General features: G+C 42.0%; 1 protein-coding gene across 3 annotated transcripts in view; it reads right to left on the reverse strand.

Moving 5' to 3' along the window:
- Nucleotides 1–12,128, reverse strand: part of GLIS3 (GLIS family zinc finger 3) — a 464,054-nt gene extending 451,926 nt beyond the window's left edge. The window contains exon 1 of one of the 3 annotated variants that reach the window (XM_037061760.1): nucleotides 11,566–12,128. In XM_037061760.1, coding sequence (XP_036917655.1) covers nucleotides 11,566–11,845 — 280 coding nt within the window. In that variant the 5' untranslated portion in view covers nucleotides 11,846–12,128. Of the gene's footprint in view, nucleotides 1–10,547; nucleotides 10,955–11,565 lie in introns of those variants that run through there. The other 2 variants (XM_037061758.1, XM_037061759.1) reach the window with 2 other exon arrangements.
- Between the last annotated feature and the right edge of the window lie 441 nt (nucleotides 12,129–12,569).

A 12,569-nucleotide genomic window follows, 5' to 3' on the forward strand; every position in this document is an offset into this window, starting at 1 on the left:
GGGGAGAAGGCACAGAAAATAGCATAGACGGTAGGTAGAAAATAGGAGGGAGGGCAAGAATAGTAGGGGAAATATAGAATCTAAAGAACTCGAGACATGTGGTTATAAACTAAGGGGGGAGAATGGTGGGGGAGGGAGTGTGCGGGTGGAGGGGAATGAAGGTGGGATAGAACAACTGTAATGGTATAATCAATAAAATATATTTTTAAACAAAATTTAAAAATAAATAAATTCAGTATAAGCTAAAAAAAAGATTTTTTTATTTACATTTGAAAAATTCTAATGCCTTTTCTCATGTCCGTTTAGAAGAATTCAACTGTTATCGCCAGCGTGTCTATTGATTTATTAGTTAATTGTGGGCAAGAATCATATGTCTCTATTCTTTGCCAGATTATATTAGCCATCTATTCTCCACTCACTGATAAAGTAGTGTCTTCTGAACACTATGAATCCTGCAAAAGAAAGTAGTTATTCAGTACCAAGCCAAAAAAAAGGCAAGATAAATACGTAGTATTGGCAATTTGTTAAATATGAGGAATTATCCAACATGACTGGAAATATGAGTCACCAAGACCATGGTCCAGTGACAAATGTCTGCAGATTTGCAGACTATGCCCATTTCCAAAGTTTTAAAAATAAGGGAGTCATTTTGGGCAGCAAGATCATACGCAGGCAGGAATTATCATCAAAAATCTGGATAAAAACACATAGGTAGCTAGTTAGCATTAATGATTAGATGATTAATAAGACTAGATGATTAATAAGGTTAGGTTTGTGAAAAGGAAAAATAATTAAAACACTGAGAACTTAATTATCAGACACTCATTCCTGCCTATCAGATTAGACATTTATTTTGTTTTTTATAAACTGTACTCCTGTTTTAAATACCTTGAGGTTAAAAGTAGAAACAACAAAACTATACTTAAATTTTATTACTAAAAAAGCAATAGCCAGAAAGTAAAGTGATTAATACCATAAAGAAAACCACTAGCTCAATGGTATGTGAGCTGGAAAAAAGCAGCCTCAAGACAAAATATAATTGTATGTGAAAATATGCTTGATGTTTTCACATTAATCATACCAACATGTCTGTCAGGCATTAGATACCAGAATTTAAAAATCGATCTTGTCTATTCATATTATAATATAATGTATATTCAAAGTCCACTTGTAAACCAAAAAGGAATAAACTGCTGTTAAGAAAGGTACATCCTCACTGAGTCAGAGTAGGAAGAACACTCAACTAGGAGAAAGGACACCTGAGTTCTGCTACTGGCAAATTACTTATAGCTTCTCTGGACTTAACAGTTTTCATCCATAAAATGAGGAAGTCTGAGATAATCATTACAGTCTCTAGAAATTCTGTTCTCCCAGATAATTAAGATAAGCAAGATTATAAAAAATGCCCAGTTATTTTAATTAAAGATAAAGATGTAGATTTTATACCTATGGCACTTAAATCAAGGAAACTGGGTAGAAATGGAAGCAGAAATAGTATCTACCCACTCCATCACAGTGACAAGACTCTCATGCCAGCAATGTGCTAGAAGGTAACACTTACCTTAAACAGATGCACATTAGGACTAAATTTTCTTGCCCTTTGCCAAAAAGTAAAATCACAGCTAATCAGTATCAAAGCCTGACTAGTAGGAGGATTCCACTGGAAGAACATCTTTCTATTTAAAACTTAATGAAGTTCTCCAGCACTACTTTCTCCTCAGTCCTCCATCCAATTCTTCAACCCCAAGATATCAACAGAAAAAAAAATAATAAAAAAGGCAAGGAACATCCAGAAGTACAAATTCAGGGTACTAAGGATCTGACATATTGATACATTTAAATTTTTAATACTCTATTGGTTCAAACAATAAAAATATTCATTCTGCTACAGGAGTCAACATGAGTTAATAAATCTTTCCTTTTGACCACTTTCAAACTCTTAAAAACACTCCTGTAAGTCAAGCCAGAGAAAAAATTTACTTAACTCCTAAGGAGACTAAGGCATAAAACCATTTAATAATTTCACTACTTTTCTGGGAAACCTGTAACTTTAATCAAAACACAAAAACCATGACTCTCTTCTAACCAAGGCTCTAGGGCCTGTTTTTCATGGATTAAAAGATAAAACAATAGAAAAGCAATGTTAACTCACCCATTCAAGAAAATTCCAAAAACACAAGCTCTATAATGCCTATTTATAGCCAAAAGCCCTTTCTTAGTAAATATCATTAATAGACTCATCTAGAGTCATAATTCATCTGATGAGCCAGTTAATTATTAATTTTCATACATCATTTCATTTCCTTAGGCTACATTTAGCCTTTGTTACATTTTCCATTCCTTATGCCACAAGCCTTTCTTACCCTGTATAGAAAACCTGATAATGAGGCACAAAATACTGGTCAGCAACCAAACTGCTTCTGAGCCCTCTCTCTCTCTCTCTCTGTATGTATGTATGTATATATATGTATGTGTGTGTGTATATATATATATATATATATGCCATCTAAAGTAGAGTTTTTATTGATTCTTTTTATTTTTTCCCTTCGGGTTAATGATTGTATAATTTCATTAACATTGCCCTTTCAACATCGCTGCCTTGATCATTAATAGGACCATGCTATTCCCATGGGCTTCTCTAGTTACAGTTTTTGTAGCCAGAAGAATATAGAAATGAAAAGCCTATTGATAGATATTATAAATTGCTCTCATGCACGGCTGCCATGTGAAGCGCATTTTGCAATTCAACCAAGGACAGGTAGAGCTGAATGTTCTTAGATCCCAGGAGTTGGTTTTAATAAGCAGAATGTACCTTGTCCTAACACAGGTGACTGACTCCTCAGAAAAGATTGTATAAACAAAAACCAATCGTGTAAGTCATTTTATTGGCAACAATATAAACACGGCTATATTAGATGTCACCAATAAATCAAAATTATTCTTGTCTGCAATTTTAACAAGAGGAAAGTACAAACACGAGACTGGAAAGCTGGAGGATATTGTAGAGGAAAAATGCATTGGATACATACAGCATCTTTTCTCTAAGTTGAAAGGGAGGGCCTATATTATGATAAAGTAACCCACAACAAAGTATAGTTGATCACTTCTGTGGTTTCATAACTTAATTCAGTGAAACTGAAAGATTCACAGACTTTAGAACAGAAATTACACAGAAATAGGGCTGGGATAATTTCATATTACTGAGATGTGGTACAAAAACTTAGGGAGTTTATACCCAATAACTAGTACATACAGGCCATATAGACATTTGAACATTCCCCAGGTGTCATGTTGCTAATTTAAAGTCTATTAACATTTTTATTTTGAATACTAAAATGTACAGATAATACTCAAGCAACATAATCACTAATACAATGAAATCAAAAAGAGAAAGTACTTTTTCTAAAGCAGGCTTAGCTCTGGTTTACACCAATTAAAAATATGAAGACAAATTATAGTGTTCCCTTCAGAGATTCAAGACCATTTTCCCAAAGCTCACTTGAAAAGATAATATAATGAACATTATGGGTCCCATCTAATAGAATCCCTGACTTTGTTTCATCTGCGGATTCCAACCCTTAACTATCTAAAGAGAGATACAGTTTAACTTTTTAAAAAATCTTACATTTCATAAAATTTTCTCAAAAATGAAAAAATATTCCCTAACTTTATAGAGTAAAATATCTGGCAGAGCCTTTAAATTTAAATTAGTGGCAATGATGTTCAACATACAGGTAGTATATGTGGACAGAACACAGATGAAAGGAAGGGTGGGAGGGGAAGGAGAGACAAAAAGAAAGGGAGAGGAGGAAGGGAAGAGAGTGGGGAAAAAGGAATGGCCAAATCCAATGCAGGAATTTATTCTCTAGCTAACGCATCTCAACTTAAAAATCAGAGGCAGCACTGAGAACCTCATACACAATGCTAGTAATTTTGGAATTCTAGAAGAAATTCAGAACCTTCTGGAAAATACCGCTGTAGGGCAATACCAAAAGTTCGGTAACCTCTCCTAGGCTCCATTTTCCACCCGTCAGTGCATCTGTACAACTCTCATATCCCCCAAGCTTACTCAGTGTCACTACTTTTGGTAGTAATTACCTACAAGTATTTCATTTACTTTGCCTCAGTCATTAACTCATCAATGAGCACAGAAAGTTCTAGAAAACGGTGGCCCTATCCAAAATAACAAGGGAGAAGAGGATTTCCTTGGTCACCTGTAAGAAATCACACCTAATAAAAATCACTTGGAACCAAAACTATTTTTAAGACAAACATGGAAAAGTTCAGGAAGAACCATGCCTTTGCCCATACACTGGACCAAGTTGAATATGAGCATGAGTCCTTAGATATGTTTTAAAAAGTATTCTCTCTAAAGAAGTGTTTTTCAAAATACCTGCAATCCATGGGTGGGCTCTGAAATCAATTATTCAATGGTGAAAGAATTTTTTAATTAAATAGAACCAACTAGAATAAAATATAAACTATCAATGTGCATCAATGCATCAAGTATTGTCTTATTTCTATATGCATACTGTGCATTATGATAAAAAAAGCATAAAAGCCAGTTATACAAGCATTTGGACTATCTGCCTGCCCAGATCTAACAAGAACAGCTGCAAATGCCCTGGCTGGGTGGCTTAGTTGGTTGGAGCATACTCCCATGTACCAAAATGTTGCCAGTTTAATTCCTGGTCAGGACACACAACTAGGTTGCCGGTTTCATCCCCAGTTGGGCTGCACATGGGAGGCAACCAATGTTTCTCCCTTCCTCTCTCTCTAAAATCAGTAATATCCTTGGGTAGGGATTAAAAATTTAAAAAAGAAGAGGGGCAGATATATATGAAGTTGAACAGCCATAGTTAATATATATATATATATATATATATATATATATAATGAAGAAAATATCTAAATGCTCGACATTTTTACCTTTCTGAAACATAAAGATTAAATAATACAAAGCTATACTCCTACCACTGCTATCTTTCACTTGCCCTTTACATAGTATGTATCAACTGATCAATTGTGTTCTATAAATATCAATCAACTGACTAACAGAATCAGGATCAAAATGACTGAAAATTTTGGATCTTCCCCTTTGCAGAAGGTAGATGATGACTCTTCCCTGGAATAAAACTTCACTCTTACAATGCTAAAAGGGGAAAACTTTAAATTAACACAACTGCATTTGAGAACTGAGTTTTTCAAAATGTGTTCTTAATATGAGTTAACCATCAGATACTATGAAGAGGAATTTGAAATGGAAAAATGAACACATACCCTATGATGTCACTGCTGAATTAATTACCTGAACTGAAAAGAGTGAACCACATGGCCATGGTCTGAAACACAAGGTTTCTTCAGAAATACAAAAGAAAAGTAACTGGCTGGAGATTTTTCTTTAAAAAAAGTCCATCCTCACACAAGGAGATACATAGGTGATAAAATATGGCAAATGAAGAGCACATTCTTTGTCATTTAGTGTGTATAAATAACTACTCAGCCCATGTGGATAGTGATTTGCAAAGCTAAAAATTACAATCCTCTCAAAAGGGTAATAAATAGCTACCTTTGGAAGATTCTAAAAATAAATTGAATTTATCACCCATTAAACCAAATGTTCAAGTACAATAAAGTGTCCTTATCACATGTGTAACTGAGTGGTCTTTCCTTCAGTATAATTGGCCATTGCTTAAAAGTGACCAATCTAACTATTTTTAGCTGTTGGTAGACAGAAGTTTTATACAAGTTAAATAATGTTCAGTGACATCACTGAAGAACTATGAATGTCCACAACAATGACTAGGCCCTTAACCAACATGACAACATATTTATTAAAAAAATCCCTACATGAATGACTCAGTCAAGTTACAGACAGAAATGGAATCTATCGGTCATGCTGAAAAGGTTGGGAAAACATTAATCCATTTCTTCACACACAAGAATAACAAAAATTCATCCGTAGCCCTGGCATCTGGTTAGTTTTTTGTGTACAGTATTCTGCAGGCCCAGAAATGAAACTTCACAGACCTGGCTCAGAATTTCAGGAATAACTGATATTCAGAAAGTCTGATCTCTTTTTCAAGGAGCCTGAGACAGGGTCTGATCTGATTCTGTAACCCTATCTGCCCATCTGCAGTTTGGCAGGACTTACTGCACCTGAAGAAATGTGCAGTTGTTCCTGTCTTTGGCCTTCAGAGGTCACATCAGACAAGAATGGCCCCACCAGCTTTTTTTTTCATTTCAAGTCTGCTCTCAACTACTTAGAGCTTTCATGATTCCAGTTTTACAAATTCCCTGATTTTGTTCCTGAAGTGGAACATGGTTAGATCCTTATTTCTGTTCATCCTACAAATTTCCTTAGAGTCCACTTGGGTGGTCTCTCCTCTCCTTCCCTCTTTTGCCCTCTCTTTCACCAAACCCAGATCCTACTCACTCTCCATGCCTACCCCAAATACCCACCTCAGGTCTTCCGTGATCCTCTCTTAAACTCTATGTCTCTGACCTGTAAAATGATGAGACTTATACTACTGAACCTAGTTCACAGCATTACAGAATATTAAATGAAATAATGCATGTTACTTGCTTAGCACAGTGCCTGGTACATAGAAGGACCCAATAAATGTTACCATTTTACTCTACATACCTATCTTTCAACTTTGATAACTTTCTACATTGCTTTTTAGTTATTTGCCTATGTTTATCTTCCTGTCTAAACTCTAATTTCATTAAGCTTTGGTGCTATGTATAATTTATCTTGAACATTCCCCAGCTTGTTTCATATTATACCTATTTATCTTTTTCACACTACATGCAGTGTACATATAAAATTTTCATACCACATTTATGTTCACATATTTATATTTTATATTTTTCTCATACTGAAAAAGATGCTATAGATATAATATGTAATTACATATTTATATATTTGTATCCTGTATTTATCATTTAGTGCATGAATAAACACAGTATAAGTGAGGTGTGATGACACAATCATGAACCCTACACCCTGTGTCTTGCGGAACCACTTTACTTATAGTTGCATATTTCCTAGTCTATTCCTCCTAATCTATTTCTTTCTCTATTAGGAAAGAGCTGCATAAAAACTCTATCCCACTCTACTGAGTAGGCACATTGCTCTTGCCTTTATCTTGGCATACACATGAGCAATGAAAAATCCTAGCTAAAAGCCACACAACAAATAGCCATTTCAGAACAAGGACCAGGCACTCCTTTTGCTGTGGTGTTGTCGGTCCTCACAGAGGGATTGCCAGATGCATTTTGGATTGTTGTGGTGAAAGTCACTCCTCAGCATCCCCCATGCTCATCTCAAGCTTGCTTCTTCACACTATACATTTCACTCCTGTCTGTTCAGTCTCCCTGATCAGACTGTCACTAAGGAGAGAAAATAGGGCTTCCATTTCATTAGTGTCCAAATTATCTGACTTACTAAAAGGTTATGTCAGAGAAAGAAGCCAGACCAAAGAATGCATGTTGAATTATTCCATTTATATAAAGTACATAAAGTACTTTAAAACTGGTAAAATTATGCCCTAGCCTGGTGGCTCAGTTGGTTAGAGCATCATCCCCTACACCAAAAAATTGTGGGTTCAATTCCCGGTCAGGGGATATACCCAGCTTGTAGGTTAGATTGATGTTTCCCTCTCATATCAATGTTCCTCTCTTTCTCTCTCTCTCTCCCCCAGCCCCTTCTTCTCCCTTTCTCTCCCTCTCTCCCCAACCCCTCTCTAAGATCAATAAACATATCCTCGGATAAGGATTTTTTAAAAGCAGGTAAAATTAACATATGTTAGAAGTCAAGGCAGCAGTTACTCTGGAAGGAACATAGTGACTGAAAGGAAATAATAAAGACATTTCTTGGTGTTAACAATGTTCTGTTTCTCGATCTGGATGCTAGTTATCTAGTTTTTCAGCTTGTGAAAATTCATCAAGCTTAAGATAGATGTATTTTTCTGTATCAAAGTTTTATTTCAATTAAAAAGTTGGGTTTTGTGTCAATTCTGTCTGAAGTATAATAAATGGAAAACTTCGAATTTGTGCAACTGTTAATCAAACTTCATGTTAGTGTCATTTTAAAGATTTTATTATATATCTCAATCTCCTGGAAGGATAGGCAGCATGTTTTTGTTGCACAGATTTCCAATGTACCTTTTATTTGTTTTTTAATTTTATTTTCAGTCCTGATTGAAAATATCAGGACAACCAAAATATCAGTCAACCAAACTTAGTCAACAGTTAAAGGGTTAAGTCCTGTATTTCCCTCTTCTTCATAATATTGTCTATAGAAAATGACTTCTCCAGGAAAGAGAATGTGCACAGGATGCCAGTTTCTGAAGGATCTCCCTCAAGAAGTACTTTTTCTTTAATATGAAAGAATTACAAATTAACACCCCAACTCCAGAGATCAGTAACTACAGTATGAGAGGGACAACAGTGGCAAAAATGTCCTCAGATTTAACTTACTAGCAGGAAAAAACACAGAAAAAGACCGAGAACACTGAGCTCTCATCTAAAATGATGGGAAGACCACTGGCTGCCATGTAAGTGAAAGCAGGGCTGGCACAAAACTTATTGAACCTCCCTACCCTGACCATTTTGGCCCAAAGGAATTTCACCTACTAGGTGATCTCTGGAGTCCATCCAAAAAAAAAAGTTGCTTTTCCTATTTGGAATAATAGTCATTCCTCTCAAAGAAACCAACTGATCCCAGGCATTAAATCCCTGACCAACTGATTGCAATTAACAAATTTGGGTGGAATCAGGGGTCATAGAAAAGATCATCCCTCAAAACTGGGCTAAGATGAACCATGGAGAGAGGAAGTTATAGCAGCACGGAGATTTAACTACTCAGGGATTGCTGACCCTCTGAGCAACAAAGGAAAGGAATTCGACTACCAATAAGTCATTTTGAAAGTAAATGGAAAAGAAATGCCCCCCACTCTTCCTTTCAAAGGCAGTGTTAGAGCTAGTCTGGCTGCAGAGACCAGGGAAAACATGTAACAACTGTAATGCATTTAAAGACAATCCCTAAACTCCAGTACGTTCCCAATTGCAAAAATAACAATTGTACACAGTCCTGTCTCTAAATGGCTTCAAACTTCCCCCCAACAACCTTCACTGCAGCCTTTTTCTGCAAACTTTTGCAGGTTGCACCTGTCTCACACATCACCACTGGAAACAAACTTGAAGGAGGCAGAAGAGAAGGAATGGGGAGGATTTAAAGTAACACAAATCAATTTTAAACCAAAAAAAAAAAAAAAGTTTCCCAGTGTAGTGTAAAAAAGTTGGTCTAGTGGGGAACGCGATAGAAGGGGGAAACAGACGTCTGGCTACCTCCCAAAGCAGAAATCATGACTCAACGAGGCTTTCAAAGGGGACAGGAGACTGCATTTGTCTTGAGTTCACCTTCAGGCCAATAAAATGTTCTCCGAACTGAGACTGGGAAACTTGAGTGTTTGTCCTGTGTCTGTGACAACTGGCTGTGAGGGCTTGAGCAAAATCCCTAACAGTCTCGATCTCGGTTTCCTCATCCGCAGGTGACTGCAAGGAAGGTTCCATCTAGTGCTAACAGCTTATATTCGAGATTTCCAGTTCCCACAACCTGAAGGGAATTGGCCCCCTGGGAGCAGCGGTACCACATCCCTCTCCTCTCCAACTCCAGGGCCCACGGGCCCAAATTCTGGGAGATGCCGAGGTCCTGGAAATAGGTGGGGAGAGGGTCCAAAGCCTCTTGATCGCCCGGGGCCGCCGCGGCCCACACCGGTCGCTACCGACGCCGCGCACCCGGTTCCGGAAGTACCCTCCGCACCCCCACCCCCTGCCCCGGGTTTAGATGCCGCGGGGCTGAGGGCCCGCGGGGCGTCTGCGGCGCCTTCGGGAGGCGGAGGGCCGGACGGTAGGGGTACCGAGCGGAGGGGCGGGGGCCCCTCTTCCTGGAGGAAAGCCGGAGAGACCCGGGGAGGTGCTGGGGACCTGCCTGGCAAGGGAGAGGCACGTGGGGCGCGGCGGGAGGAGGGTAGCCCTCATCTGCGCCTGAGCCCCTAGCCGGGCCCGCGCCGGGGGTCCGAGGCCCGCGATCCGGGGCGAGGAACGAGGGGCGTGTCCGGGAGCGGAGGCGACGCGGCCCTGCGGCCGGGGTGCTGCTCCGCCCGTCACTCCCTTGCCGCCTCGGGCCCCAAACCCTCAGCCCCGTCCGGGAGCGAGCCCCGCAAGACAAAACAAACTCGTGCCAGCTTCCTGTTGTGCAACCCGGTCCTGACTAAGTCGGGGCTGAAAGAGTGCCGCCGCTGGCCCTCCGCGGGGAAGCCCGGGCGGCCGGCACCGGCACACTTCCCGGCCCGGCCAAAGCCGGAATCCGCGAGGAGCCGAGTTCCCGCTCGCGGCTCCGGGGAGCGTCCGGCCCCGCCGCGCCACCATCCTGACCCTCAGGTCTCCTTTCACTTTTTCCTCCCCCAAAACCCCACCGACTCCGGGGCGCGACCCTTGAAGCCAGAAACAGCCTTTCCCAAAGTCTCTCCCTCTGGTACCTAATTGAATCATCCATAGGATGACAAATCTGTCAGGGCCAAGTTTTCCAGACACTTGGGTGACTTCCTCATCCCTGAAGTGACTTGTCAGCTCCAGTGAGTAACTTGGAAGTGTCGCTCCGGACAAGGTGTGTGTCTAGGAGGGAGACGGCTGCCCACTCACGCTTTCCAGAGAGCAGCCCGGCCGACTTCAAAATACACACAGGGTCATTTATAGGAACTGGAACCACGCGCAGGACAAAGTCCCTGAAACTGAGACATTTTCCAAACAGTGCTGACATTTGGTCAGGCCCCATAGAAATGTAAACGCGAGGTGACGAACCCGGTGGGCAGTGCGCGCGTCTGAATGTGTCTGCGCATTTTGCAGCGTGGGAGGCCGGGAAGATGCGGGTCACCGGGCCGTCCCGAGACCAGTTAGGGGACCCCCGACCCTAGGACCTCCTGGAGCAATGGGGAAATCGGCTTGAGCAACACACACAAGCTTGGAAAACAGCCTCCGTGGAGCCCCACAAACACGTGGACCTGGAAAAGAACAACTACAGCCCCCCCGTGCGTGGGAGACCTCACGTCACCCCATCGATTACCACTTCTCTATAAAGTGTCCCTTCAGTGAGGACGCCTGGGCAGCATGCTCCGCCATGCCCCTGTGTCCTGTAACTTGCCCTGCTTATGTAGCCCTCTGGCCCCTGTAGTTTAAAAGAAAGAAATCAAAAATTCTCCCTAATTAGAGAAACTTTAAAACCTTGTTGATTTCCTTTCCGTTCTCGACACCGTACGCTTAGGCAACTGACAAGAACGCAGCCTAATTCCTCACTGAGGGTCACTATCCCAAGTAAACACATCTTTCAGGGAATCGGGGGTGGGGTGCGTGTGTTCTTAAACCCGCGCGAACACCAGCTCGGAAAACTATTTCTAACCCCTAGTTTGTGTCTCTGAGCGTTAACTCCCCCACACTCCGAAGCGCCCCGTCTCTTCCCGTCTCTCGCCTGCTAGCAAAGTTCCTATGGCATCCACTTACCAGGTAACTGGGATTTCCACAACAAAGTCGGTATGCGGGTCCCTTCCCCGCCAGCCCGCTCGAGTGACAGCGGGTGGCCGGCGTCGGCGAGGAGGAATTGGGGCTCCAGCCCTTCAGCACGCTCCGCGGGTTCTGCCTCCTTCTGAAATGAAAACTCCCATCCAAGCCTGGGGACGGAGCGCGGAAACCCGGCCCCGGTGCCCTGAGTGCGCGCGCGTGTGCGAGGGCAGCAGCGGCGGGAGGAGGAGAAGGCAGAAGGGGATGGCCGGACCCTCGGCATCAGCTCATTCTGTCCCCCCAACCCCCACTCCCACGCGCATGCAAATAGTGTTTTTAAAAAGTTGAGTTGCAACTGTATGCCTCGTCTGTCCTGCTCACCCTCGCCCTGGGCCGAGGGATGCGTCTGGGGCCGGCCTGGAATACGGGCTAATTGGGTTTCGGCGGGTTCTGTCGGGGAAGTGGTGGTGCGAGCCTGGACGGCTACGGGCAGCGTAGGGGCGGGGGCTGCGCTGGTGCCCGAGCGCGCTCCGGGCTGCCGGTGCGGCGCAGTGCGGACGCGGGGGCTGCGGGAAGAGGGGAGGAGGAAGGGAGGGTGGGAGGTGGCCCTGGGAGGAGTGTGGATGTTAGTGTGGCTGCGAGGGCCGGCCCATAGCCAGCTGCTTCCTGAGTGTGAACGCCGAAGGGGGAGGGGGAAGGGTGGGGGCAGGCTCGCCGGTCACCAGGCTGGCCAATTCCAAGGCCGAGCTCGTGTCTCCTTCTCGACGTGTTAACACACACACACTCCTAACCGTGCGCCAAAGAGTGGAGGAACTCCAGAACCGGGTAACAACAAACAGCAGAGAGACACTTTTCCTTCTTGGGTCTTATTTGTCGAACTAGTTTTTTTCTTTGACATGAAAAAAACATGAGCACTTAGAAGGGATTTGATGTCAAATCCTGAAGCAGAACAAGAGGAAAAAAATGCCCAGTAATTACACGGAAAAAGTAAAAACTAAGAAGTGAAA

The sequence above is a fragment of the Sturnira hondurensis genome, unplaced genomic scaffold (assembly GCF_014824575.4).
Source record: "Sturnira hondurensis isolate 20B ecotype Veracruz unplaced genomic scaffold, ASM1482457v3 Scaffold0013515, whole genome shotgun sequence".
Taxonomy (NCBI): domain Eukaryota; kingdom Metazoa; phylum Chordata; class Mammalia; order Chiroptera; family Phyllostomidae; genus Sturnira; species Sturnira hondurensis.